Source organism: Coenobita brevimanus, chromosome 14, assembly GCF_032717465.1.
Source record: "Coenobita brevimanus isolate Jiangsu-jjx chromosome 14, ASM3271746v2, whole genome shotgun sequence".
NCBI classification, from domain to species: Eukaryota; Metazoa; Arthropoda; class Malacostraca; order Decapoda; family Coenobitidae; genus Coenobita; species Coenobita brevimanus.
The window spans coordinates 4,403,793-4,431,637 of NC_136967.1; the positions used below are offsets into that span (position 1 = coordinate 4,403,793).

At 40.7% G+C, this 27,845-nt stretch overlaps 1 protein-coding gene across 1 annotated transcript; it reads right to left on the reverse strand.

Moving 5' to 3' along the window:
- Positions 1-6,652: 6,652 nt before the first annotated feature.
- LOC145418738 (alanyl-tRNA editing protein Aarsd1) lies at positions 6,653-27,305 on the reverse strand. Its single transcript, XM_080287075.1, has 10 exons — positions 27,175-27,305; positions 25,247-25,375; positions 24,117-24,294; positions 23,468-23,664; positions 21,625-21,821; positions 20,492-20,598; positions 19,987-20,089; positions 15,472-15,526; positions 11,154-11,248; positions 6,653-6,790 (listed from the first exon to the last, which is right to left on the reverse strand). Exons 1-10 carry the CDS (start codon positions 27,211-27,213, stop codon positions 6,658-6,660), a joined length of 1,233 nt encoding a protein of 410 aa, XP_080143201.1. The 5' UTR covers positions 27,214-27,305; the 3' UTR covers positions 6,653-6,657.
- Positions 27,306-27,845: the final 540 nt, after the last annotated feature.

The window sequence follows — 27,845 nt, forward strand, 5'->3', positions numbered from 1 at the left end:
AGGAGCCCACAAAACTGTTCCTTCTATGAAAAAAATGAAAACATGATAACAGAGAACCAAATTCAAGACCCATTCATTTCAAGATGCCTGGACACACTGTGTCTGAAAGACTGGAGATCACAAGCAGTAGGAAATACAGACGAAGGGAAACAGTTCCAGAGCTGACCTGTTGCATACATGAAGGACTGGAAGTAATGGTTAACTCTTGCATTTGAAGGCCGAACACAAAAGGGATGAGAGTTTGTTGCTAGACAGGGTGCTACGTGCTCACTGTAGTCATGGAGGGATGCAAGCAGGCAGTTCAGAGCAGCAGTGGCCATTGAAGGAGAGATGGAAGAAAGATAAAGATGCAACAATGCAGCGAAGAGACAGAGTGAAGGAAGCCAGTACGAGGAGGAGAGTTAATGAGACAAAAAGCCTTTGACTCCACCTTGTTGAGAAGAGCTGTATGTGGAGAGCCTCCCCACACATAAGAACTGTACTCTAAACAGTGGCAAATAAAACCCATGTATAAAGTCAAAAACTGCACAGGGGTAAAGAAGGCACAGAGTTGGCTTACCAACACTTCCAATAAGTTTGGTTGAAATCAGATCAAAATTGTGTATTTTCATAACATGCACACACATGGGTCAAAATTTAACCTTGCTCCATGACTGACATTTCTCAAAACTGAATCACTTCATTCTTGCCCTTCCCTCATCTGTTCCCCCTTGTTTGATCTAAACTGGATAAAAGTTGATGAAGCTGATTTTGCTGGGTCAACAACTGACCTAGCAGTGACTCTGACCTTTGACGTTTTGTTCTAAAAAAAAAAAAAAAAAAAAAAAAAAATGGCACAGTATATTCATTGGCTGACCTCAGCCTTTCCACCACATTTGATTGAAATCAATAGAAACAAATTATTTTGTTCACACACACACACACACACACACACACACACACACACAAAAGACACAGACATGCCAATCAAAACCTAACACATGCTTTCACTTTGCCAGTGTGGGTGTTAATATATCTAGCAAAGTCCTGGGGAACTAATGAAAACATAAGTTCTGCTTATGGCTGTTTGTCATTTCAAAGTCTGCTTACCCTACAGCTAATAAAGGCACAATAAATTTTCTGAATGACATGTATATTTAACCACGGCTGCAAGTCAAAAGAAGGGATAACCTACAGTATGCCCCCCTCCCCTCAGAATTTTTAAAAATTCCCCACAGAATCATAATTACTCAAATAGAGTAGTCAACTCTCCTCCATAAATTGGGGAATATCACAAACTACAGTAGTGTGTGTGTGTGTGTGTGTGTGTGTGTGTGTGTGTGTGTGTGTGTGTGTGTGTGTGTGTACATATATATGTATATACAGTATATATGAATCTCCTAAATCATGCAATTCTAAATAATGGATTTGTAATATGTGGCAACATCACGCAAGATTGCAACATCAGTAAAGCACAAAAATGATGCAAAATTCACGGATGTAGCCATCAAAAGTGACGCTCTTCCAATGCCTCATGTAATACGTGCCACCATTACCTAAAGTCCGCACATCTAGCTGGGCATAAATCAATCTTAGTCACGCATGACAATTATTAAACAAATCATATTCAATCATAGCACTTACTATAAGCCAATCACAGCACTTCCTTCCCAGGCCAAGCACGAAGCTTGTTAGTGTTTGCTGGTGACCAGTTTGATGTAGGTTTGGGGAAAAGAAGGGGCAACTTTTCCAAGATGACAGACCCATCAGTAATTTTCTGCATATGATTAGCTATTTCTAAATCGTGGAATTCTCAAACCGGGGTATGTGCCCAGTCTCATAATAGCGCAATTTAGGAGATACTATCTATCTATCTATCTATTGCCAGACGCCTCAATCCCGTTTGGGGTGGCCACAAACAAATCGCCTCCAAGTCGCCCTGTCCCCCGCCATTTCACCACCCTGCTCCCAACTCACACCCCCCTCTCTCATATAGCAATAAGCTATATATATACCAAAAATAAATAGAAACATACACACACACACACATCTGCAATTCGAAGTAAATGTCACGGACTATTGTCAAAAGGCACTTTTCTGATGGCACAAGAAAGCTTGGGCCATGATGGACCAAGTGCACTGAAAAGCAAGGGGACTATGTTGAAAATGATGTCCTTGTAAGATCTGTGATTTGTTGACATGTTATAAATACTCTGTGAATAATTACTGACTCACACTCATTTATAATTATGCTATAATGTGTGTATGTATAATATATACATGTATGTCATCATTCTGACCCTCTTTCTCACCTAAGGATGAAGTGAAGGTAGTTCCAAAAGTAAAGGAAGAGAAACTACCAAAGTGGGAGAGCAATAAGCTATTTACCCAGTGAAATGGGCCACACAACCATCCACACATCATTCAAGCTCCCAGAATCCAGGTTTCATCTCATAGGCCTAATTATCTGCACATACAGTAAAACTTCACTATAACAGACTAACTGATGCCCAAGCCATTCCAAAAAAAAAAAAAAAAATTCCAATAAAAGCGATATCCTGATTTCCCCCTGCTAACACAGACTTTTTCTGATATATCAGAAATTATTCCAGATTGCACCAATGGTTTTTAAACTGTTTTCACTACCACTGCAGTACTGTACTGTATTATACATTCACTACAATAATTAAATGGTATAATGTTACTTCATTCTTTCCTTGTCCTTCTGCTTACGGGTGACTTTACACTCCCTCTTCTGTCTGTCTTTCCTTCATTCTTTCCTCTTCCTCCTGCCTGTGGGTGCCTCTACACTGAGTGACAAACCAAATGGTTTCCTGTGCACCAGGAAACCATTTACTAAGTAGGGTGATAACCTTATAACCAAATTATGGCGCCTGGTGGTTTAGTGGGTAATTACGGCACTCCAATTGGATTGAGCCGAAGGTTTATATCCAAGGGGTGGTTGGGGTGTACTGCTCACGTAATGCCACTCAGGGATGAGTGAGGCTGATCACTCTCATCTTAAATATCAGGACCAACTTGCCTAGCCCCGGGCTCCTACGCTCCTCATGGGGCAATGTAGGATTGGATGATGGATGGATGAAGGGATGGATAATGTATATACCTGTAATAATAATGTACTGTACACTGATAAACATGTCTTTTACTGCATTTATCTTACTGTGGTGAACATAGCAGAAGTGGTCAGGCAGTCCGGACTGCTTCTAGCTTTATTGGACTTTTTTTTTTTTATATAAGAATTTGTTCTGGTAGCTCCTCGGTTCCGATAAAAGCGAATTCTGGTCTACTGAAGTCCATTATATCGAGGTTTTACTGTATTGTTTTTGTATTTTTCTTTACAGATTCTTCATGCACACCTGTCAGACAGCCATTCCATATTTTAGAGATGAACACGTGTCACTGTCATGTGCTTTTCCTTCTATAATCTCATCCAGCCAACTTAATCCCCTGTCGGTCCTCTAGCCTCCTCAATTTCCATATCTCTATAAAGTACAAGAGAGGTTCTATAACCTTGTCATGTATTTCTCCTTTCAAAATCTCATCCAACCAAATCTGACTTGTTAATTCCCTAACCTCAACTTCCATCTCTCTCTTTCTCATACATTTATTTACCATAACCATCCACTCTCCCAACATGCCTTCTTCCAACTTCAGCTACACTCGCAAATACAGACCTGTCTCATCATATTTTCAACCATCTTGAACTACCAAGCTTTCCCCTACCTTCAATCTCACATATTACCTCTTTCACAACCTCTTCTTTCATCATCCATCCTCTCCACAGCTCATTAGCAGCTAGCAGTTAACAGCAAAATTTCCTGCACTTTAATCAAGACTTATTTACTTCAAATATCCTATCAATCCTCAGCATTCCACACACACATCCTTCAGTAGTTCCTGACTTATAACACTCTCACCATACCAATCTCTCACACTCATTTAACATGGGAACTAACACACCCTAATGCAATAATCTCACACCTTGATTTCACTTAAAAGCCTTCATAGCACCAACCACTGTTCTTCACAGAGCTACTCTACACTCCATTTCCTTTGTACATTTACCTCTCTTTCAGTGTACATAACTGCAATGACCTACTTTAATGCATTCGGCAGTATGTCAATCTCCATTTACCAGCATCTTATACTGAAGGAAGCCACCAACCAAGTTCATTTCATGTTCTCAATGCACACCTCTTTACCTCTTACAATAGCATACCTACACAATGACCTTACCTCCAAATCACTTGCATCATATTTTAACCCCATCACACTATTCATACTTACCAACAGTCCTATTTTTCAAAGCCAACAACATTACCATGCTGTCAGCTGATACCAAATACACCAGAACACATCTTACTAACCTGTGACACTGTCACCGCCGCACACCATCTGGTCATACTATCGCATCCTAGTGAATCAATTTACCACTCCAGGATTTTACCAACCTGGAAGAAGAGTAGCAGCATATTTACCTGGTTAGTAAAAGGAAAGCATAACTGAAGTACTGTACACATAACCCAATAAGGTAGCAAAGGATGATCTTACAAACATACAGGAAAGGGTGGATACTGGGGGTGCAGTGTTCAAGACAGCTATGCAAATGTTCAGAAGTAACAATGAAATACAGTAGCTGATATGTGGTGAGTTTTAAGAATAATTTAAGTAACGTGGGCATCGAAAGTGCAATAATCAGGAGCACATTGTGGGAACATTATAAATGACTTCTGCATGCAGAGGTTGACTGGGGCAGGAATAACCCCAGTACCAGTGTAGGGCCTACATCCTTTCACCAAGTGCAGCAATGTGAAGAAACTGACAGACATGATAATTGATAAATTGGCTATTTGCTCCAGGGTGGTTGTGAAACCGAAAACTTCATATGACGTAACTATAAGAATAGGCAATAACAAGACCAATACCAGTGTTGAAAAAAAAATCAGGAATATATAACTAGCTACAATAATGAAGACTATAAATGATGCAGGAATGAGTATGGTAACCAAACAACCACTACTGGAAAGAAGAACAAAATGACAGTCTGGCTGGATTTTGTGACACTGAATATCTAGAAAGGGAAGAGAAATCAACTTAAGTATGGTAATCACAGACATGGGTCTGAAGGTGTTTGATGTGATGATAAACACTGTGAAGACTGAGATTATGCAGCATGCTAAAAACTGGTGATATGCATTCATTTTTTCTAGATCCATAAATGCCACCATACATACCTTAGCTACTTCCTTTTTACATGATTTCTGCACTATCTTCTTTATACAATTAACAGACACATCCCCTGCCACTCCTAAAGTCAATTTGTTCATCAATGACCAGACAGTCTGATAGCCCTCGCTTGCCTTCTCTATTATTAACCTGCTACATACCTTTCCCATAACATTCAACTATTTTAACCTACAGCAGTGTTTGCACTCACTTGTCACATTTGTTTTTGCATTAAGGCAATCACAAACTTCTTCGTATCCACTGAGTACAACTTCACTTATCCAGTCTTTCTGGTCTATTTTTCACTAATTTTCATCTCACTCTCTCCACATCACTATCATTTCTGCATATACTGGGCTTCATCAATGTCTGCTGGCGTGCCATTACTCAACCTCTTCACAACATGCATCATATCTGCCACTTTCACACTTGCAGGCACCACATTCCTTCTTTGTGCACTACCAAATTCAGTCATATTTACCATCATTTTACTCTCATTCCCATTTATCATGTCTTCTTGATATTCTTTCCATCTACACTTTACTCCTATTCATTTCCTAACCATCCTGCATGAGTACAGATCCATCTGCTGCTCATACAGTATGTTTTTTTACTACCACAGCCTAGCCCTGGACCCCAAATCCCTAAGAGGGGTAACTTGTGACTAGTTGTTACACCACTCCTATAATGTGCAACACTTTACAAAAGTTTCTATTTTAAGATTTTACAGTAACAGTCCTAACATGTACAGTGCACTACAGATTTAGAATTACCAACAATTGTCAAAATAATAATGTGACAACAATATACAACAAGTAAACAAATGAAAAACAACACTGAGCCATAATTTAAGTATTAAAATGACAAAATGGATTTATGGTCTATCCATTTACCTATTCTTCAGAATCTGCTACAGTACCAGAGAAATGGTTAAGTTTGTACAAAGTACAGTTGCTAAGATATATTCTATTTCACCTTTATCACTTTTTCTGCATCTGCCCTCCGCTCTTCTTATTTCTACATCTTTCCTGTCACTTTTTATTAATCTCCTTTCCTATTCAGGTGGCTTTACACTGAGTGACATGCCTACCATTTCCTGTAAGCCAGGAAACCATTTACAATGCTGGGTGGTAACCATATAATCAACACATATGTGTTCCCTATGTGTCAACAAGTGAGTTGGCAGAGGGTTAGTGCTCCTCCCCGTAAAACAACTAACTCGAAGTCAAACAGCCACCCATTATGGGATCATGGCAACTGGCTATAGACAGATACATGGAGAAAGAATGACAAAAACAGTAGACTTTTTGAAAATGCTATGTAGAATACACTAAATACTACAGTATAATTAAAAAGTTGGAGCTACATGAGGGCATGAGATAAGTTCAACTGAGTAACATTTTTATTATAACATCACAGGCTCCCTTACATTCATCCCTCTGCTTCTCTGTTTTCCAAGAAACTTCTAACATACTTCTCCGCCTCTCCTCGCTTCCCTAACCTGGTCACTTTGCCTGTGAAGCGAGTCTTGCCACCACCACGACCTTCTAGGATCTCACATACCCTGCATACAAAATAGTACAATTAGGCTTTGAATCCAGGGTTTAATATATATTAGTACTGTGCAATACAGTATTAATGTATATACAAGGTCTGTCCAAAAAGAAACAACTTCTACATGGCTCACAAACTAGCTGGCATAACATACTCTCAAAGAGAGCATTGTGTAGTAGCGACTTTGAAGTACACACTAACCGCATCACACTACGTCACTTAGCCATCGAGGTACATGTGCTTGAGTGGACGTTAGTTTTGTGCACTTGGCAATTTGCTGGGAGTTGAACAATGAAGAATCTTGAAGAGCAACGCGTTTGCATTAAATGCTGCTTCAAACTGGGAAAGACTTTTAGAGACTTTTCAAATGTTGCAATAGGCTTATGGGGAGGACTGTTTGAACTGCATGCAATGTCACAAATGGTTCCAGCAGTTCAAATCGGGAAGAACATCCACTGAAAACGATCCCAAATCTGGATGGCCTTCCATGTCAACAGATGACGATCAATCACACTGAGAAAGTGCATGCTGTGACCCATAAATATCACTGCCTGACTGTCCATGAAGTATCTGAAGAAGTAGGCATCTGTAAAAGTTCATGCCACATGATGTTAACCAAAAAACTGAAGATGCATTGTGTTGCCGCATAATTTGTGCCATGTCTGCTGACAGATAAGCAAACAAGAGAATCTTGTCACGGAATCTTGTCACTGCCAGTCAGGAACTGTTTGACAATTTGAATGATGATGAAAACTTTCAGAAAAATGTCATAGCAGGTGATGAAACATGGGTGTAAGGCTACGATGTTAAAACAAAAAGGCAGTAATCACAGTGGGTTGAAACATTGTCACCATGACCAAAAAAGGGATGTCAGAGTTGCTAAAATGTGACGGTGATGTTGATCGTATTTTTTTATTGGGAGGGCGACACTCATCATGAGTTTGTTCCATATGGTCAGACAGTCAATAAAGAGTTTTACTTGGACATCTTGAAGCATTTGAGGGAGGCAGTATGATGGAAGAGGCCTGAGGTGTAGATAAACAAAACCTGGATGCTGCACCATGACAATGCACCTGCTCAGATGTCACTCCTTATCCTTCACTTTCTGGTACAGCATGAGACAACTGTTGTCACTTCAGCTGCTCTACTCTCCAGGTCTGGCCCCTGTGGACTATCTTTTTTTCTGTTTTTTTTTTTTTTCCCCCCAAAGTTGAATCCACACCGAAAGGTTGCTGATTTCAGATGATAAAAGATATAAAAGAAAATTCACTACAAGAACTGCACATTATCCACGAAAACCTGTTCCAGGACACATTCCAGAGCTGGAAAAAACATTTGGAACATTGCAAGAACAGTGGAGGGGAGTATTTTGAAGGAGACAGGTGTGATTAAACTGTAAGTAAAGCAATAAATATGTTTTTTGAAAAGTTTGTCTTCTGGACAGGCCTTATATGAAAACAGATTATGGTCTAGATACAGGGTGTTCATAAAGTCTTTGTGCACTTTGTATCATCATCATCATCATCCAGACCTTTCACACCTCTTGCTGGGGTGTGGCAAGGTCTACAGAGCTGAAAAAATTGAAAGAATGAGATACTAACCAAAGCTTCCCCAAATGAATGAGCCACACTCCCATTCACTAACCATTTTTCAGTAACTGTGAAGTCAGTGAAATATGTAACATCAGCATCATCATCCAGACCTCCTTTCCCACCCTAGGGCAGGGTGAGGAGTACCAATGTCCAGACAGCCCAAACAGAAAGTTATCAAAGATTTATTACCATGTCAACATAATGCCATCAATCACTATGCAAAATTTACTTTAAATCTCAAATTTCTTTCAAACATTCTTCAATTGTCCAAGTTCATATTACTGGTATCATCATGTTAATGCTTTCCAGTTTCACTACTGTGGGAGTACTGATCAACAACATGCCCAGTGAAATGGGCCACACATACATTCACTTCCCATTCAAGCCCCTAGAATCCTGGCTCCACACCTGACATGAACACTTTTCCAAACACAACTTCATAATCACCTATCCAATAAAGTCAATCCAATGACTGTCAAGTTAAAAAGGAGTGCCGAACCCCAGTCAAACACTCCTCCACACAAAATTCATCCAGTTAGCTCAATCCTTTGTCAGTACTCTTGTTCTTTTACTTACTGCCAGACAGTTATATTCTGTTAGGTGACGGGAAACATCCCATCCCTAAAGGGCTGAACTTTGCTTTCCCAAACCTGATGGGAAGGGAAATTATGGTATTAACTAGAAAACCATGCTCATATGCTATTACAAATACAGTCATTTTATCATTAACAGTGTGGCATCCACTCCAAATACTGAAAGCATTTCTCTTACTTATTCCATGTACGATGAATAAATCAGTATTTTTCACCATTTTTAATATACCGGTATATGTGAAGCTACAGAATGTGGTGAATTTTGGGAGGGCCTATCTGATGGAGCCAAGATTCCGTGGGCTTGAATGATGAGTGAAAGGAAGTGTGGCCCACTGAACTGGGCAAACTTAGGCTGTCTGGACGTTGCTACTCTTCACCTTGCCTCAGGGTGGGCAAGGAGGTTCAGATGATGATGATGATGATGAAAACATTAAGAGTGGTGTGGTCACCAATATCAGGAACCCCCAGTCCAGCTTGTTCGCCATTAAATTGCAAAACAAATATCTACTGACTTTACACTCCCTCTTTTGTCTTTCTTTCCTTCATTCTTTCCTCTTCCTTCTGCCTATGGGTGACTCTACACAGTGTGACAAGCCTAATGGTTTCCTGTACACCAGGAAACCATTTACTACGCTGGGTGGTAACCATATAACCAAATTATGGTGCCTGGTGGTTTAGTGGGTAATTAACCCCTTCTTTACCGAAAATGTGTTTTGATGTACCCCCGTACATCGTCAGTAAACACCCATGAGACACCAGAACCGCTACCGTTGTACGCTGGTACACCCTCTAATGAATGGCAGCTTATGGGCCTCAGGGTACCTTGGTAAGGCTGTTTCTGAGGACCTCGTGTTAGCAACAGCTTTGTGTTTTGACGACAAAGACTGTGACGAAGTTCTGACGAATTCTGACATCATAAGATACGGCATGACTGAGTTGAGGTGGCACCAATGGCTTGCTCACTCATCTGTGATGTAACCTCTTTTAGACCAATCATTATTTTATTTATAATTTCTACTACAGATATTGTACTATATTTTCTGCTGACATACGGCAAAATTTACACCCCTTGGCCTGCCTGAGAGAGTCAGTTACCACGCACTTGACCACGAGAGAGGGTGTACAGGATATTTTTCTCTCATGGCGTCTCTGGCAGATTCCGATAGTGACGAGTTTATTTCTCATGAGGATACTTATTTAGATGTATCAGATGATGATGCAGCAGTGTCTGATGTGTCAGTAGATGACTGTGATCCTGAAAATGATAGCGAAGTTGATGTGAGTGAGGAGGAGGAGGAAATTAGTAGCGAGCTTAGTGACGCTGCACTCTCGGCAACAAGTGGGTCAAGGACGCCATCACCATCACGTGTGTCCACACACTTCATGCTCAGCTTACAAGGTAAATAAATAAGCCATCCATCTGTGCAGGACATTTTTTTCAAGCCAGTTCGTACAGTAGTTACCTGGGTAAAAGTACTTTAGCATAAGATATGTAAACTTATATACCATTATGATTTATTTTATAATATTTTTTTTTATTACCAACATCATGCTGGGTTTATGTGATCATCAGTATACAAACAAATAAAAAAAAAGTGAATAGTTTCGACGTGGCAAAAAATATACACTACCCCTCACACTATGGGAGGGGGAGCTATCAGGTCGGTATAGGGGGTCAACGTAATGTTTACATTGGGGGGAGGGGTCGGTAAAGAAGGGGTTAAGACACTCCAAGCGGATTGAACCGGTGAAGGTTTATATCCAAGAGGTGGATGGGGTTATTGCTCACGTAATGCCATTCAGGGATGAGTGAGGCTGGTCACTCTCATCTTAAACGTCAGGACCAAATTGCCTAGCCCCGGGCTTCTACGCTTCTCATGGGGCAACGTAGAATTGGATGACAGATGGATGTATGGACATCTACTGCTGCATGTCTTCCTCACATCAACCAATTGTGGGAAGTTTATGGCTCTGTGGACACCCACCTAAAGATAAATACTTTTCTGATAGACAGGAAACCATTTGGTTTGTCACTCATACCTGCAAGTAGCACTACATCAAATGAGTGGATGAGAAGAAAAATTATGGATAACCTGAACAATACAATGCTAATGTTATTTATCAGCAATAATAAAAACTACGAACTGCATTAAATAAAAGGAAAAAATTAACTCTGTAAGTGACTTGCCTAGGAGCCAGCTGAGCCACAAGAGGAGGTGGGCCATGAATGAGCAAGGAGCCAGGTCCTTTATCCTCCCCAGCTGTCAGCACCTTCACCACACTCTGCAGAGAATACCACACTCTGGTATCAGCCTGGTGTGTTGTTCATTTAACATCAGAGAGACTATATTTGACAGGTCAAATCAAATGCTGTTTTTAAAAAGATAATTATGGTGATACTGACCATCACTTACTAGCATAATACTTTGGTAGCAGCACCTTCCAATAAGAAGCAGCCAACTTTATCGTTTTGTCTCGCTTTGCTTATAAAGGGTCCATAAGCTTGCATGCATCTACCTTGGTCGCCTAATGGCAGCTCTCTACACAGCTCAATCTCTAGCAACCTCTTTATTCAGTGTCTTATCCCTGAGGTCACATTGTATGATCTCATTCCAAGTCTTTTCAGTTTGCCTTTCGCAACTCTATCCTAAATGTTTATACCTCTCACCCTTCACACCCAGCTGCCATCCTCTATTCTCGCCACATGCACAAACCGTCTCAATGTATCCCTTCTCATCGCATCATTGATACATAATATACATACGAGAGATTCATTAATTCATTATCTAATCTCTTATTACTATACAGCCAACTAGTCTGTTTATATAGGAACACATCCATTTTTCAATATGGGAAAACAAAACAATCTAAGAAATCATTTTCAACACCATTATCACCATCATTGTCAGCCATCACTTCTTTGCATTAAGAAATTTCTCTTATCTCATCTACTCCAGTCTACTGAATGTCAACCCATTCAATCCACATCCAGTAAATGTCAGATTTCTTTCAGTACGGTCTCTGCCCAAATATGAACCAAGAAAAATATTGTGCATTGCTATGTATGAGTGGTTAATACAAAAATCCAAGAATTATTAATGATGTCTGATGACAAATTTTTCCCAAATGGCTCCCATGGAGAGTGAGGACTATGAGATGCAATGTGAAAGTCCCCTACAAGAAAAATTTTAAGTTCATCTCCAAACAAGAGGTGTAAGATTTATGATCCCCCCCCCCCCCAAAAGTCAACACTTAAAAGGAACTGTAAAACAAAAATGATGATACCTAGGGCAGGTGGCATTCCTGTTAAAGCACAGGAAGTGTGGTCATGTGAATTTAGGGCAGGTGGAGGTACTGTTAAAGCAGAGGGCGTGTGGTCATGTGCAGCTTGCCAAAACGGTATGGGAAATAACTCTATTTTGTGCAGTGTTTGCGATAAGTGGGTGCATATAAGATGTGTGGTATTAGAGGTGGGCTGGAAAGCAATCCTGATTTTGTGTGTGCAGTACATAAAGGAGAGCATACAGAAAGAGAGAGGTGGGAAAGGAATAATTTTGCTGGAATGGCACTTGGCTGAGTGGAGGAGTTTTGTTATCTGGGGGACACAATATGAGCTAGAAGTAGGGATGCAGCTTGATAACAAGGGTTAAGAGTGGTTGGGAAAACTTCAGGGAGTTGTTGCCCATCCTGACACTGACAGAGCTCTGAGTCCTCATATGCAGTATGTTTTAGAAGTGTAATGCTGTCTGGTTGTGAGACTTGAGTACTGAGGGAGGTGGATATCTGTAGGCTCAAATGTAAGAGATGAATGCTGTATGATAATATGGATGTGTAGGGCATCCTTGAAGGCCAAGCCTGGAGGGGGTTGGATTGTGAATGTGGAGTTCACAAAAAGAACGGGACTTGAATGTGTGTGTTGTAATGAGAAGGGGTAGACTACGGTTTGGGCATGTGGAGAGGATGGAGGATGGCAATTCGATGCAGTGGGTGTGAGGTATGAATGCTTAGGGTAGTGTTGTATGAGGCAGACCAAAAGAGACTTGGAATGAGGTAATACAATGTGACCTTAGGGATAAAGGACTGAACAGAGAGACTGCTAAAGTCTGAGCAGCATGGAAAGCCACTGTTAGGCGATAAAGGCTAATACTGTACAAACAAGTACATGTATACTGGTGCCTAAATAAACAAATGAATGAAAACAAACAAACGTAAGGCAATGCACACAGATGTTGGAATAAAATAAATATAACAGAAACTGAGATGCTGTACAGTATTAAGAAAAAGATACTCATGTTCATCCAATGAAAGACATAAGAAACCAATAAAGACCATCACCTCATGGTCACCAATTCTTTACAAAATTATATTAAAATTATAATCAAGCACTGTACAGAGAAAATTTTGAGAAAAAGATATTCATAACCTAACACACTTAACCTAGCACAACCAATGGATATTTATATGTGGCATTCTTCAGTCCTAGCTGATTATGATTCTAACTTTCCCATGAGCACTGTACCATGCTGTGATTTGTTTCAACTAAACCTGACCACTGTGAGTCCAACATGATCTGAACTCACATTGTTGTTATTCATTTATTACACAATAATACAGAAAACAAGTTACTCTGATAAGATTAATTTTACTGACGGCATATCCTAAATTCCAAATATGCTACTGCTGCACAATATTGGAAAAAAAAAAAAAAAAAAAAAAAATCTACCGCTTGCTTCATACCCTCGGGTTGCTAATGGATTCAGGTTGATATTCTTCTCAAACAATCCCACCGTCAATCTGTACTTTCACACAACCACCAAATATGGGGACTTTCCTTTGCAGAGCAATATATCTGACATTCAGCTGCCCTGGTGAGAGAGGATAGTGTTTGGAAACTCCCTGTACTGTTGTTTGCAGATGATACTGTGTTGTTGAGTGAAGACGAAGGGGAGCTGCAAGGCTTGGTGGATGAGTTTGAGAGAGTGTGTAAGAAACGGAACCTAAAGGTGAATGTAGGGAAGAGTAAAGTGATGGTCTTTGAGAGAGGTGAAGTTAGTGAATATACAGCGAGGTTGGATGGTGAGGAATTGGAAAATGTGAGTACGTTTAAGTATTTGGGTAGTGTGATGAGTAAGGATGGAGGTTTGGAGGGTGAAGTGCTTGAAAGGGTACAGCAGGGAAGAAAGGTTGCTGGTTCCTTGAAAGCAGTGATAAGAAACAGGGAAGTGAGCATGGAAGTGAAAAAGTTACTACATGACAGTATTGTGATACCAACTCTAACGTACGGAAGTGAAGCTTGGACACTGTTGGAAGGACACAAGTCAAGAGTGAGAGCAGTGGAAATGAGTTATTTAAGAGGAGCCTGTGGAGTCACGTGGAGAGACAGGCTGACGAATGAGGATATAAAGGAGCGTTGTGGTGTGGATGTGGATGTGATAGGAAGCGTTATGAGGAACACACTGAGGTGGTTTGGCCATGTGGAGAGGATGGAGGGTGAAAGACTGACGAAGAGAGTGTATGTGAGTGAGGTGGAGGGGGAAGAGGGAGGGGAGGCTGAGGTTGAGATGGAGGGATGGGGTGGAGAGGTATATGAGAGAGGGGGGTGTGAGTTGGGAGCAGGGCAGTGAAATGGCGGGGGACAGGGCGACTTGGAGGCGATTTGTTTGTGGCCACCCCAAACGGGATTGAGGCGTCTGGCAATAGCTTTTTTTTTTTTTTTTTTCTCAGTGAATTATGCATGCAGATGAATATTAATACAGTAATACTGAAGAAAACTTTCCTTTGAAATATATATGAGGATATATTGGCATGCCACCATGATGATACACTTGGCTGAGTAATTCGATCTATACTGCTAGGTTTACAACAGATTTAGTTTAATCTGCTTAACACATAAATGACCCTTATGTAACATACCCCATGGATATTAAAATGTAATTCTTCACTACATAATTACATTACTTCATCATGTAAACTACCCTAATGTAACATAACCAACAGAAAATAAAAAGCAATATTGCAATATTGCATTACTTCATCATGCAGAAGAAAGTGTCTTTGCCCTTAACCAAAATCTATCTATCTATCTATCTACTGCCAGAAGCCATAATCCCATAAGGGGTGGCCATTTGACTTTGAGGTATTTATTTTACGGGGAGGGGCACTAACCCTCCACCAACCCACTTGTTGACACGTAGGGAGCATGTATGGTTTGGTTATATGGTTCTGGTTTGATTATATGGTTACCACCCAGCACTGTAAATGGTTTCTTGGCTTACAGGAAACCATTTGGCTTGTCACTTAATGTAAAGCCACCTGTAAAGGAAAAAAAAGGCAATAAGAAGTGACATGAAAGATGGGAGAAGCAGGAAGAGAGGAGGGCAGGCACAGAAAAAGAATGATAAAGGCTAAAGAAGAAGTAGGCAGCACTAACATCAAGTGAGTGGATGATGGTCACCACCACCTACCACATATAATTCCATATTTTACAATTACAGTGTTAACCTCACCTCATCATTAATTTCGTTGATAATAACCCCAAGATAATCCAAGTCTCCATCTCTCCTGTTTAGGTAAACAAAGTGGACAATTAACCAAATGTTATTTAGTATATCAACTGATACAGCAGCTACAGCTAGAGGCAATTCTGTATGCTTATATCTTATATATACTGACCGATGGAAACAGAAATGCAGAAAAAGTGTAAGTATAATAAAATCTATCTATCTATCTATCTATAGCCCGACGCCCTAATCCCGCAAAGGGTGGCCGCAGACAAAACGCCTCCAAGTCACTCTGTCACCCACCATTTGACTCCCCTCCCCCCAACTCACCCCCCCCTCCCTCATATACCTCTCAACTCCATCCCTCCACCTCACCCTCGGTCTACCCCTCCCTCTCCCTCCCTCCACCTCACCTACATACACCCTCTTAGTCAGTCTTTCATTCTCCATCCTCTCCACATGTCCAAACCACCTCAGTGTATTTCTCCTAATCTTTTCAACCACATCCACATCTACCCCACAACGTTCCTTCACTTCTTCATTCGTCAACCTGTCCCTCCATGTCACTCCACATGCTCCTCTCAAGTAACTCATTTCCACTGCTCTCACTCTTGACTTGTTCCCCCCCCCCCAGGTCCACGCCTCGCTTCCATACGTCAGGGTAGGGATCACAATACCATCATGCAGTGACTTCTTAACTTCCATACTCACCTCCCTATTTCTCATCACTGCTTTCAGTGTGCCAACAACCTTCCTTCCCTGCTGTACCCTTTCACGTACTTCATCCCCCAAAGTTCCATCCTTACTCATCACACTACCCAAGTACTTGAATGCACTCACATTCTCCATATCCTCACCATCCAACCTCACTGCACACTCTGTGACTTCATTCCTCTCAAACACCATAACTTTACTTTTGTTTACATTAACTTTCAGCTTCCTCCTCCTACACACTGTCCCAAATTCATTCACCAAACCTTGCAACTCCCATTCATCTTCACTCAACAATACTGTATCATCAGCAAACAGCAACACCGGAAGCTTCCAAATCTCACCCTCATTCATTAGGGCCACCCCCACATCCACTGCCCTACCTTGTACCTCCTTTACGACCCCATCCATATATATATTAAACAGCCATGGAGACATTACACACCCCTGTTTCAGTCCCACATTGAGATCAAAGAACTCACTCAACTCACCATCCACTCGCACCGTAGCCCTAGCTCCCTCGTACATACTCTTCACAGCACTCAACAATTTCCCCTCCACTCCATATATTCTTAATACCTTCCACATACCTTTCCTATCTATTCTGTCATAAGCTTTCTCCAAGTCCATGAAGGCAGCGTACACTTTCCTTCCCTTCTCTAGATACTTCTCCACTAAACATCTTAGAACAAATATCTGATCTACACACCCTTTTCCCTTCCTAAATCCCCCTTGTTCTTCTCCAACTAGCTCCTCTGTCATATGCCTAACCCTATCAATGAGTATTCTACCATATATTTTACCAGTCACACTAAGAAGGCAAATACCCCTATGGTTACCACATACTTCTCTCTCCCTTTTCCTTTGTACAGAGGAACAATTATACCTGATTTCCAGTCCTCTGGAACCCTTCCCTCTTCCCAAGCCAATCTACACAACTTCCATATCCACTCCACAACAATCTCACCCCCATACCTAAGCATTTCACCACACACTCCATCAATTCCTGGGGCCTTTCCCAGCTTAATCTTCTTCATCGCTTCCACTACTTCCGACCTACTGATCTCTTCCTCCCTCCTCTCATCTCTTCTTCTCCCAGCCATTCCCCAACCACTTATACTCACACTGCTCTCACTCTCTACATTCAACAAATCCTCAAAGTGCTCCTTCCATCTCCTCAATTTCTCTCTTCTCCACCAACAATCTGTTATTCCTATCTTTCACTCCCCTACTATTTCCCCTTTCACACTGCCTTACTTTCTTTACCTCCTTCCAAAACAATTTCTTACTCTCCCTCCATTTCACACTCAGATTCCTCCCAAACTCTTCATCCACTTTCTTCTTACTCTCCTTCACCAGTCTCTTAACGTCCCTTCTCCTGCTCACATATACCTCTCTTCTCTCTCATCTTCTCCCCTACCTCTACTCGCCAACCATTCACCATATGCCTTCTTCTTTTGTTCCACAGCTCTGCTTCACCTCATCATTCCACCATGCTGTCCCTTGCACACCCTTGCATCTCCTCCTCACTCCACAAACCGCCTCACACGCTGCGCTTATCTCTTCCGTGAATATCTTACATACGTTCTTCCACCCCTTCCATCTGCTCTAGCTCATACCTTCCCAATCTTTCTTCCACTATGCTCTTATACTCTGTCCTCTTTCTCACTATCTTGCAATTTCTCCACTCTTCTCACAGGAGCTGCTTCCTCCTGTCTTCCCCTTCGCCTCCTCAACCACTTTCTTTGCAGTTTCTCTACCTTGGCCATCACTAAGTGATGGTCCGAGACTCCATTCCCCCACCCTCTCCACACCCTTGCATCCAACACTCTGTCTTCTCATTCGCTCATCCACACACGTAGTCTATCATTGCCTTTCGTTCAACAAGTTCACCATCCATCCTCCTCATTACTCTCCATGTATACCGGTGGATCATCTTATGACGAAAGTAGGTGTTGGCTATTGCCAACCCCTTACCAGCACAGATGTCCACCAAAGCACTACCATTCCCATCTACTTCCGCTGGCACACCCCACTGACCAACCACTCCATCCACTCGTACATTCCCGACTTTGCCATTCATGTCTCCAATCAACAGCACTCTCTCGCTCCTCTCAAACTTGTCCATACATGCTTCTACTCTCGCCCAAAACTCTGCTGGTAAATAAGAAGAAAATAACTAAACAACAATACATTTTTGTAACAAATAAAAATCATCATCATCTAAATTCCTTTTCTAACCTAAGGATGGGGTGAGGTTGGGTCCAGTAAGCATGATAACTCCAGATAGTAGAACAAGCAACACCCTGCCTGTTAAACTGAATCATTAAAAAGAAGTAATATCAGGATAAATATACTGTACTATTAAAGCATTACTAAATATTCAACCATTATTTAGTAGCAGAACACTAAAATAATATAATGAATACTGAGAATAATAATACACACAAAATACAACCCTCTGTTGACAAACTTGGATTACAAGTACAGTGGGCTCGCACAGTGCGCGAGTGGATGGATGGTCCATGATCTCACGCACTGTGATTTTGCGTACTGTGAATACATAATCTTATGAGAAAGATAACATATGGGCAGGACCCCATCAAACCTTGATAATTCCTTAACCGCAGAGATACAATAAAGGGAAAATTTTTAAGACATACACTACAGATACAGCTAAAATGACAAAAATATTGTCAGTCACCTTAAAAACAGTAGATGACAGGCCTGATGGACTTAAATAGCAGGGGGTTCCGAGGGGTGGTAACACACATACTTAGAGTGCCCCCGCCGTCCCAGCCGCACCACGCATGATTAACGGTTGCCAATGTTGTATTATTCCAGGCTTTGACGAAGAAATTTATGACCTGTCGAATGTTATATTTCTTCCAGAAGGCAGCAACTGTCATTACGGTGTGGGTTGCGAGTATGCCAGGTGAAGCAGGTGAGTCAGGTGGGGCTGTGGAGGTGGAGGGGGAAGTGGCTGGTGAGTCAGGTGGGGCAGTGGAGGTGGGGGGGATGGCAGTGAGCAAGTCAGGGGAGGTGGTGAGGAGAGGATCCTCCATCTCCTCATCGCTATTGCTCACATTTTCAGCAATTTCCTTCATCTCGTCTTGTTTGTCTATTTTGTTCCTCGTCTTGTTATGGACGTATTTGCAGTATAACAACTTGGCATTCACGAAATAACCATTATTCAATTGAATCCAAACGATATTATATAAACTGGGTATCTATTCTAACTTACCATTACTGCCGAAAACGTCACTGTCGAAGTCGTTATTGGCGAGATCTTACTGTACACTCCTCTTAAGCACCTTCCCATGAGCCTCTAAGTCACGATGGGTGTGTCATGCAGGAAGGGGGGTTGCACAGTCCGGGAAAATAGTGGTTTTGGGCCACTCTTTGCCTCTGCCTCACGTATTGTGGGCTAACTCGCGCATTCAAAGCTTTATGGTTATGATTTCTGGTCACTTGTGTACTATGCGATTCAAGCACTGTGATCACGCATACTGTGCAAGCCCACTGTACAATGGCTCAACACATGGACAACAAATGTACTGGCCACTAACTGTACAGGTTATTTTGAGTAAAATATGCATGCATGCAAGAGACAACTTGAATATTTTACCACTAAGCAATATAAAAAGTCTTCTTTGATGAAAACACACATAAGACACATACTGCAAGAACACTGGGGGGGAAAAAAAAAAAAAAAAAAAAAAAAAAAAAAAAGTGACTGCAGTCCATGGAAAGCACCCACTTCATGAATATCATGACTGAGATGCAATTAATGCTGGATGTTGAAATTACCTGTGGTGGAAGAATAGATTTGGCTTGGGATCTTGAGAAAGAAATTTATATGCCTCAAAAGTAGCTAGATCTTTCAGGGCATCTCTCAGGGATTTCTGAGCACCTGAAATATGGGATGGCGGCAACAATTAAATATTTTCTACATCTATGTCACTTCACTGTTCCAAATCTAATGATGATTCATACTTTATAAAGTATATATTAGCTTAAGTAACAACTGTTGGTGGAATGTACAATAAATTTCTTTAGTTTTCATCATCATCCTCATAGCCTCTTTACTCATGTAGATACTGGGTGTAGTAGAGTCCAGATTGGAAATAAAAACTTGTTTAAAATCACATATACCTTTGCAATAATAACACTCACAAGCTTACTATTATCTACAACACAGTAAACTTACACTATAATGCAACACATCAGCCACACTACAAATGCAGAAAACATGCACACCTTAATCCTGGAAATATAGACTATGTGATCCACAAAAGCAAGTACAGTAACATACTTTTGAGACTGTTTTGATTCTTCTCAACCAAACGAATGTGGTCGGCAGGGTTGGAATGCAAAAGGGTGTTGAATCGTCGCTCACGCTCGACACACGACCCAAAGTACCTGTGGAAAGTATAAGTGTTATGACGGTAATCTGTGTTATGGAGGCAGTTTGAGCTGTTGTAAAAGTTCACTGACAAGCTCTGTACATAAGAATTAAGGTTAAAATCATTTGCCTATACAGTGAGTCCTTGAAATACGAAAACTCGAAGTATGAATTTCCGATAGTACAAAAGCGATGAATGTAGGACAAATTCCACAATACGAAAGTATCTGCCTTGACGGTACGAAGTGATACGAGACGAAATCCGAAAAATTGAAAATGGGTGCGCTGCACAGCGCCATGCTTGCTTGCGGCGAGAAAACGAACTAACCCCTCTCTGGTAAACACATTTTCGCGCACTTCCCAGTCGAGTCACGTCCGTCGTCTCCTCTCAGCTTCGCTGTACATTATGCAGTTTTTCACTGTTCTTCCTGTTTTTGTACTTTCGCCATGCCTCCCAAGCAGCTTGCATCATCTTCAGCATCTGGGGAACCAGCTGCCAAGAACAACAACACTGTACTCTGACTCTGGAGAGAAAATTGGAAATTATTAGGGTCCCACAATGTGACTTAGCACCATATCAACGACACGAATCTCCAGCTGCAGCACAGGTCTATATTGAACTGTACAGTGTACTAATACTACAGTAATTTGCATGTTTTATTTTTTAATGTCTGTACAATAGTATAGTACTGTATACGTGTATTGCATACTTCTAAATAGGAGGGGTAAAGTTTAAGAGGGGGGTCCAATGGGATCCTGGAATGCATCCCCCCCGTTATATGTATATTTCAATGGGGAAAATCATTCCGATATACAAAATTTCGGATTACGAAAGTTTTTTTTGTCCCTATCCCTTTCGTATTTCGAAGACTCACTGTATTATGTTGTATTATAATGGCAAAGGATACTGATTGCCCAATGTATTTTAATCACCAGATACAAAAAAAAAAAAATTAAAATGCATGTCATAAAACTATACATATCATACAGAAAGTACCAGCTAAAATCTATTAAATTCAGTAGAGCTACAGCAGTACAGCTACCTGAGAAGCCTATCACCAGCCACAAAGAACAGAAGCGTTTTCTTGGCCTTGCCCCGCTCAGTGTGTAAGAGTTTGATGGCCTGGAGGTGAGCCAGGCTGGATACATGAGTGCCACAGCAGAGGTTAGTATCCACCCCTTCAATGCTCACCACACGCACAGGCCCACACACATCATCAGGAAGGCCACGTGTCCGGATCTGTAGTAACATATCAATTCTATTTATCAAGAAAAAACAGGCCGCTTTCTTTTAACTTCCACAGGTAACAGAGGGCATTAATTCAAGAAAAAACAGGCTGCTTTCTTTTAATTTCCAAGGATAACAGTGGGCATTAATTTTAAAAGTTCAGATTCAAAAATTTTACTAAACATCTGATGGGATATTTATTACAACACAATCTTACTCCACAACACATGGTTATTTGTTAAAATGTATTCTGAATATTCTTCAGAATGCTCTCTTTATGCTATGGACATGTTTATGAGAAACTGGCATAAAGATAATATCATCATCATAATTATCAACATCTAGCCCAGTGTTGCCCCATGAGAAGCAAAGAAGCCCAGGGCTAGGCAGGTTGGTCCTGACATTCAAGATGAGAGTAACCAGCCTCATTTATCCATGAGTGGCATTACAAGACCAATAAACCCCAACCACTCCTTGGATATAAACCTGAACAGGCTCAATCCAGCTGGAGCACCTTAATAGCCCACTAAACCACCAGGCGCCATAATCTGGTTATATGGTTACCACCCAGCATAGTACAGTCAGTGCAATGGAAGTCTGGACCCTCTATTTCGCACCATATAGTTGGTAGGGTCCAAGAAATATTGTAGGAAAATTCCTGTAGTCGGTGGATTATTTTTCTGGTGGCTTCTAGCAACTTTACAGGCTTAACACCACATGCTGTGAGTTTATGAGCTCAGTGCCTCCCTGACTTTTGATGGAAAAGCACGTCAGATTTTCTTGTCCTGCCGGGCCCTTGTTAATTTCAAAGCTCTCGTTTCCACACCCTCCTCTGCCTTAGTGAATCATTGGAGATGGGTCCCAAGCCACTAACTGATGTAGAAAAAGCCCGAATTTTAACTGATGATGATGATGATGATGATGAAAGACAGTACAGTTGAGAAATATTTCAAACAGGCACATCTGCAACGAGGTTTTGATTAGAAAAGTTTTAGCATGACTTCAAAATCTTTCAAAGATGTTACACTGTACTGGTATTTCACGGTATGCTGGGCTTTAATTTATTTTATGCAATTTGCTAAGTCAGAAGCAGTACTGTGCATCAAATGTGCAGTATTCTTAAAAGTGGAAGATATAGAAGGCCCATTCCCATGAAAGATAATGGATTAGATTACTTGTAAATAGTTAACTACAGGGTAGTCCATCAGTCTGGTTCAAGAAAGAGGTGAAACTGGACAGAGAAAAAAATACTGTACTGGTACAAGCACAGTACTGTACAGTAAAAAGTAGAAGGCAATTTGGTGTAGAATTGTGAATAACTCTTCATTAGTAAACAGTCTATTATGGTAGTTTATAACAATTCAATCAGGAAAATAATTTAATAACATAACTGGCCAGCATAACACAGACTATATCAACTGGAGGGTATATGCTCCCTGTATTTTCAGTCATTCAAAAGTACAATTACCAATAATTATGCTCAATAATGTTCTACACATACTTTTGGTTGTGTGTAAAATCAGTAGTACCCTTAATGTAGCTACAGCATATACCGGTACTGTATGAAGCATTTAGTTTAAAACTTCAGTGCAATGAAAAATACAATATCAAGAATAACAGTAATTTCAAATAAACTTAAGGCTAACATATCTACTGACCTCTTTCAGCTCTGGGTCTGAAGCCTCATATTCCACAATGGACACAGGAAGTGCTTCACGGATATGATGGTTTACTGTCTCTTCAATTTTTAACATTTCTTCTTGAGTTACTTTTTCAGTGTTTAGTTCAATATGAGAAACCATCTCTGCTAGGTACCATGATGTGGTGGCATACCCAAATAATGTCTCAGTAACAGCTGCAAAGTATTAGACAAGTACCATAAATGTAAGCATTGTCTACACTGGGAACTATGTAAATACATCAGTTCACCACAGACACTTTACTGCACTATAATATTGTAGAGAGAAAACAGTTTAAGTAAACCAGTCTGTCCTCATTATACATTTGGGATGTCTTTCTAAACACTGTAGCTTTTACCATTCAATTGACACAGTACTGTAAATTTTGAGAAAATGACATATTAGCTCAGCAGGTACCAATGCAACTTTAACAGGCACATCTGTTTAATCATTGTGGATTTCAGTGGAGAGGATAAAAAAGGGTGAATTACAAGGAATAACTATCAAGAATATGAAAGAACATAACATGGAGAAACAACTGTGTAGGAAGGGCAAGGGCATGCATAAAATAAAATCTAAAATCTGCAATAACTATGCAAAGTCAGAGCACAGGAAATTGATTAGTGACCTGTGATGAGGTGCTGAGCAGAGTGTTGCTGCATATGGTCATGGCGGCGCGTCCAGTCCAGGTATTGTGTAACAGTGGCCCTCTCCTTCACTGGCCCTTCCAAGTAATGTACCGCCTCACTTCCCCGTCTCAGCACTCGCAACACGTTCACTCCATCCACTGTACCCCGGTCATCTGGCTGGGTGAAATCGGCGAGAACATCAGCATGATGGCTCTACCAATATCAATGGGTCTGATCCCCACAAAGGTGACTGAATTTTTAAATCACGTCACGCTATCAAGGGAAGTATGTTGGTCTTCTGGTCTTAAATGAACTAGACTAAGGTAACTTACCCTTTGAACCCCTACACCACCAATCAGGTAATAGGAGATTCTATCTATCTACAGCCAGATGCCATAATCGCGTAAGGGATGGCCGTCTGACTTTGAGTTAGTTATTTATGAGGAAGGGAACTAACCCTCCACCAACCCACTTGTTGACACTACAAATAATAAAATAGCTTCCATGCTTCACTCCCTTATCCAGACTTTCAAAGGAAAAATGGGGCGAAACATATTATCCAATTTCTGCTACAGCATCTAATGACCAGGTCAAAAAATCTGATCTAAATGCAGGGAAAAAAATACTATTTTGGGAAAAAACATACTGTTCAAACTACTGCTTGTTTACAGCACTTTCTATTTCACTGCAAAAGATGTTCGCCTCCATCTACTAGCTGGTGGTAGAAAAAGAAAAATATATTTTATGGTGCCACTGATTATCATGTTCAGGCATTACTATCTGTAATAGCTAAAGTATTTTAGCCCCTATGTGCCAGTTGATGTGTATAGCCATCACAATTTTGGACGAGGAGCAACGCCGGTTGACGTGTATAGCCACATGCGTCTTCCCGCTACCCTTTGAATTTTAACTTATCCTTACTCAATGACATGACCACCTGGAGATTTGAAAGGGGAAGAGTTGGTGAGTCATATGTATCTTTAATTTTTTCCCTAGCTGTTTAGTTTGGCAGATATTAGGGTTTGAAGTAAGGTTATTTTTTCCAAAATCATGGAAATCCCCTGTAGGGAGGAGCGTGCAACATCGGAAAACCCCCAGCATATAGGGGTTAATATAAAAATGCTCTCACCTGGCCACCTCCTTCAGGAAAGAGGACTGTATCTTCAAATATGGTCTCATAACAGTCATGTTTCTTCTTCTTGCCATCCACCAAAACCTCTAATTTTGCAAGCTTACAAGACACCACTCTTGTTGTATACTGAAAAGAAATAATGAGGGAAATGTATGACCAGTATATAATTGTAATGATGTAAGCTTTACCATTAATTAGGAACACCTGACAGCTTAGAACTAAAACAGTAATTTTCAAAAATAAAATTTTGAATATACCGGTACTCATATACGGTAGAGAAATGTAGTTCATAAACGGAAAGTTTCAAAACTCACTTGCTGCAAGGAATGGTTTTACAATTATTGTTACAATAAAACCAGCATCAGGCAACTTGTCTCTTAAGCCCTGTCCCCTCACCCACATCAGAGTGGGAAACCATAGACTTGTTGTACTGCAGCAAGGAGCAGGACTTCACAGAAAAAAATGCCCTGATGGAAGGTATACCAGGTAGTACTGTATCTAGCTGTATAGTAGGTGGGGATTTACACTATCCACTAACTCAATGTAGTGAAACAAGGTGACTACACTGACACCCAAATGGTTTGTTGTTGTTGATCAACCCCCGCCCATGTGGCTGAGCAGACCTATTAACTGCAAACCACCCCTGGAGGACCATCCCAAGCAGTGAACTGACACTCCCTCACAGCTGACTGTGCCTTGTCACAGCAAAATGCAGGGAAAACTGGGGAGGTCTGGCTCCTGGGTGGATGCTGCTATTGTTTCTCCAATCACATAACAGGAGCAAAATAGTGGGCTCCACTTCATCCCATAATTTGGTTATATGGTTACCACGCATCACTGAAATAAAGGAAACCATTTACTACATTTGATGGTAACTGTATGACCAGACTGATACCTCAAATAAGTTAAAGCACTCCACCTGGATGGGGCCTGCAAACATGAAGGTTTACTTCCGAGGGGTAGGGTAGGGCTTAAATGCTTACAGCACATATGCTGCCATTCAGGAGCGAGTGAGGCCGATCACCCTTGCCTTAAACGTTGAGACTTAATAGCCAAATTCCAAGCCCCTATGCTACTGATGGGAAAACAAGGTCTGGTTGATTGATAGCTATAAAAATAGTTACTGGTATACTAATTTTAATTGCAATTCCATAAGATCCTACAAACAAATCATAAGTACTGCATTTTGATACAGTTATGGTAGCAATCACAACACTATCCTTGGACATGCTAGACATGGCAGTATTATTTTGGAATTACACTCAACTAACAGAGAATGAAATTATTGTGTCGTCATTTAGTTTATGCAATTTGTATAAATTTTTCTTCTATATGCATGTCGCAAATGCACTTTTTTAGTACTAGCAAATGCACTTTTTTATTCCTAAGTAGATACAGAGCGGTAGAGGGGGTTGTTCGGTTTGTGGCTCCATCCATTATCGAATCTACGTCCAGACTAAACTAAATAACATTCCTTGTCCGTTATCGACTCTACGTCCAGACTAAATTAAATTAGGTTGTCAGATGCAATGAGAGACCAAGATAGAAGTTAGAGACTCACCCTCCCAATCTCCTTTTCTTAAGTACGAAGAAAAGCATTTGCAATGAATGGTTATATACGAGAAAGTGCTTAGAACTGCTTAAATTCAGTAATGAGCATATTAATTTCAATGTCAGTTCATCATTAGTTGGGTGTAATTCCGAAAATTAACCATGGCTTCCTAGTTAAAAATTGTCCTTGTCATCAAATTGGGTCACAAAAGCTTCTCTAATGCTTATTACACTAAACATATCTTAACCTACCAGTACTTCACATGTTCCTATCGTAGCAAGCCCGCTTATCTTTTGACATGGTGTGCGAATATGCAATGTTATAGAAGTGCATAAGGACTGCATACCAGTAGGCTACTCTGCGGTGATCTTACCTGTTTCTTGTAACAGTGGCGCTGGCAGTAAAAAACCATCGTTCAGATTACAGGAAGCTAAAAGTAAAGTACCGGTATCGCCTGATATTTAACTCAATCTTTGACGTAACTCCCGCGGTCTTATCCACTCCACGGCATTTAACACCGTCTTATTCTTCTTCGTTGGCAGGAGGGTAACGTACTTTACAGTTCCAAAGGTCATATGTAATCTTATCTTCAACCAGTTAGATGCAAACCATCTCCAAGGTCCTGACTGGCTGAAAGAAACTATGCCAGGAAGAAAGGGTTATAATCATAAATGATCTTAGACTTTTTTTTTTTAAGATCTTATAGAATAAAATTGTTTTCTGGGATTAATTTAATTGGTCGCAATCTTTTATCCTCAATATTCATTTTAGATTGGTTGTTAGGTGTTCCTTAGCTGTAATAGGCAAAGTAAAAAAGCAATATTTATGAATGGATTTAGTGACCATCAGCTGATCACACAACAACAAGAGTAGCTATTGTCAAGAGCGATACGATAGCTTCATGTGTAGTGGTGTCTGGTGAGAAGTATGCATATTTCATCTGTTTTATTTGTTAGAAACGTTGCAGAGTATGATTGATTGCCTTGGTAGGTCTGTTATTATTAGTGACAGTTAGTTTTATATCGAGTTTTACAAATCATTAGT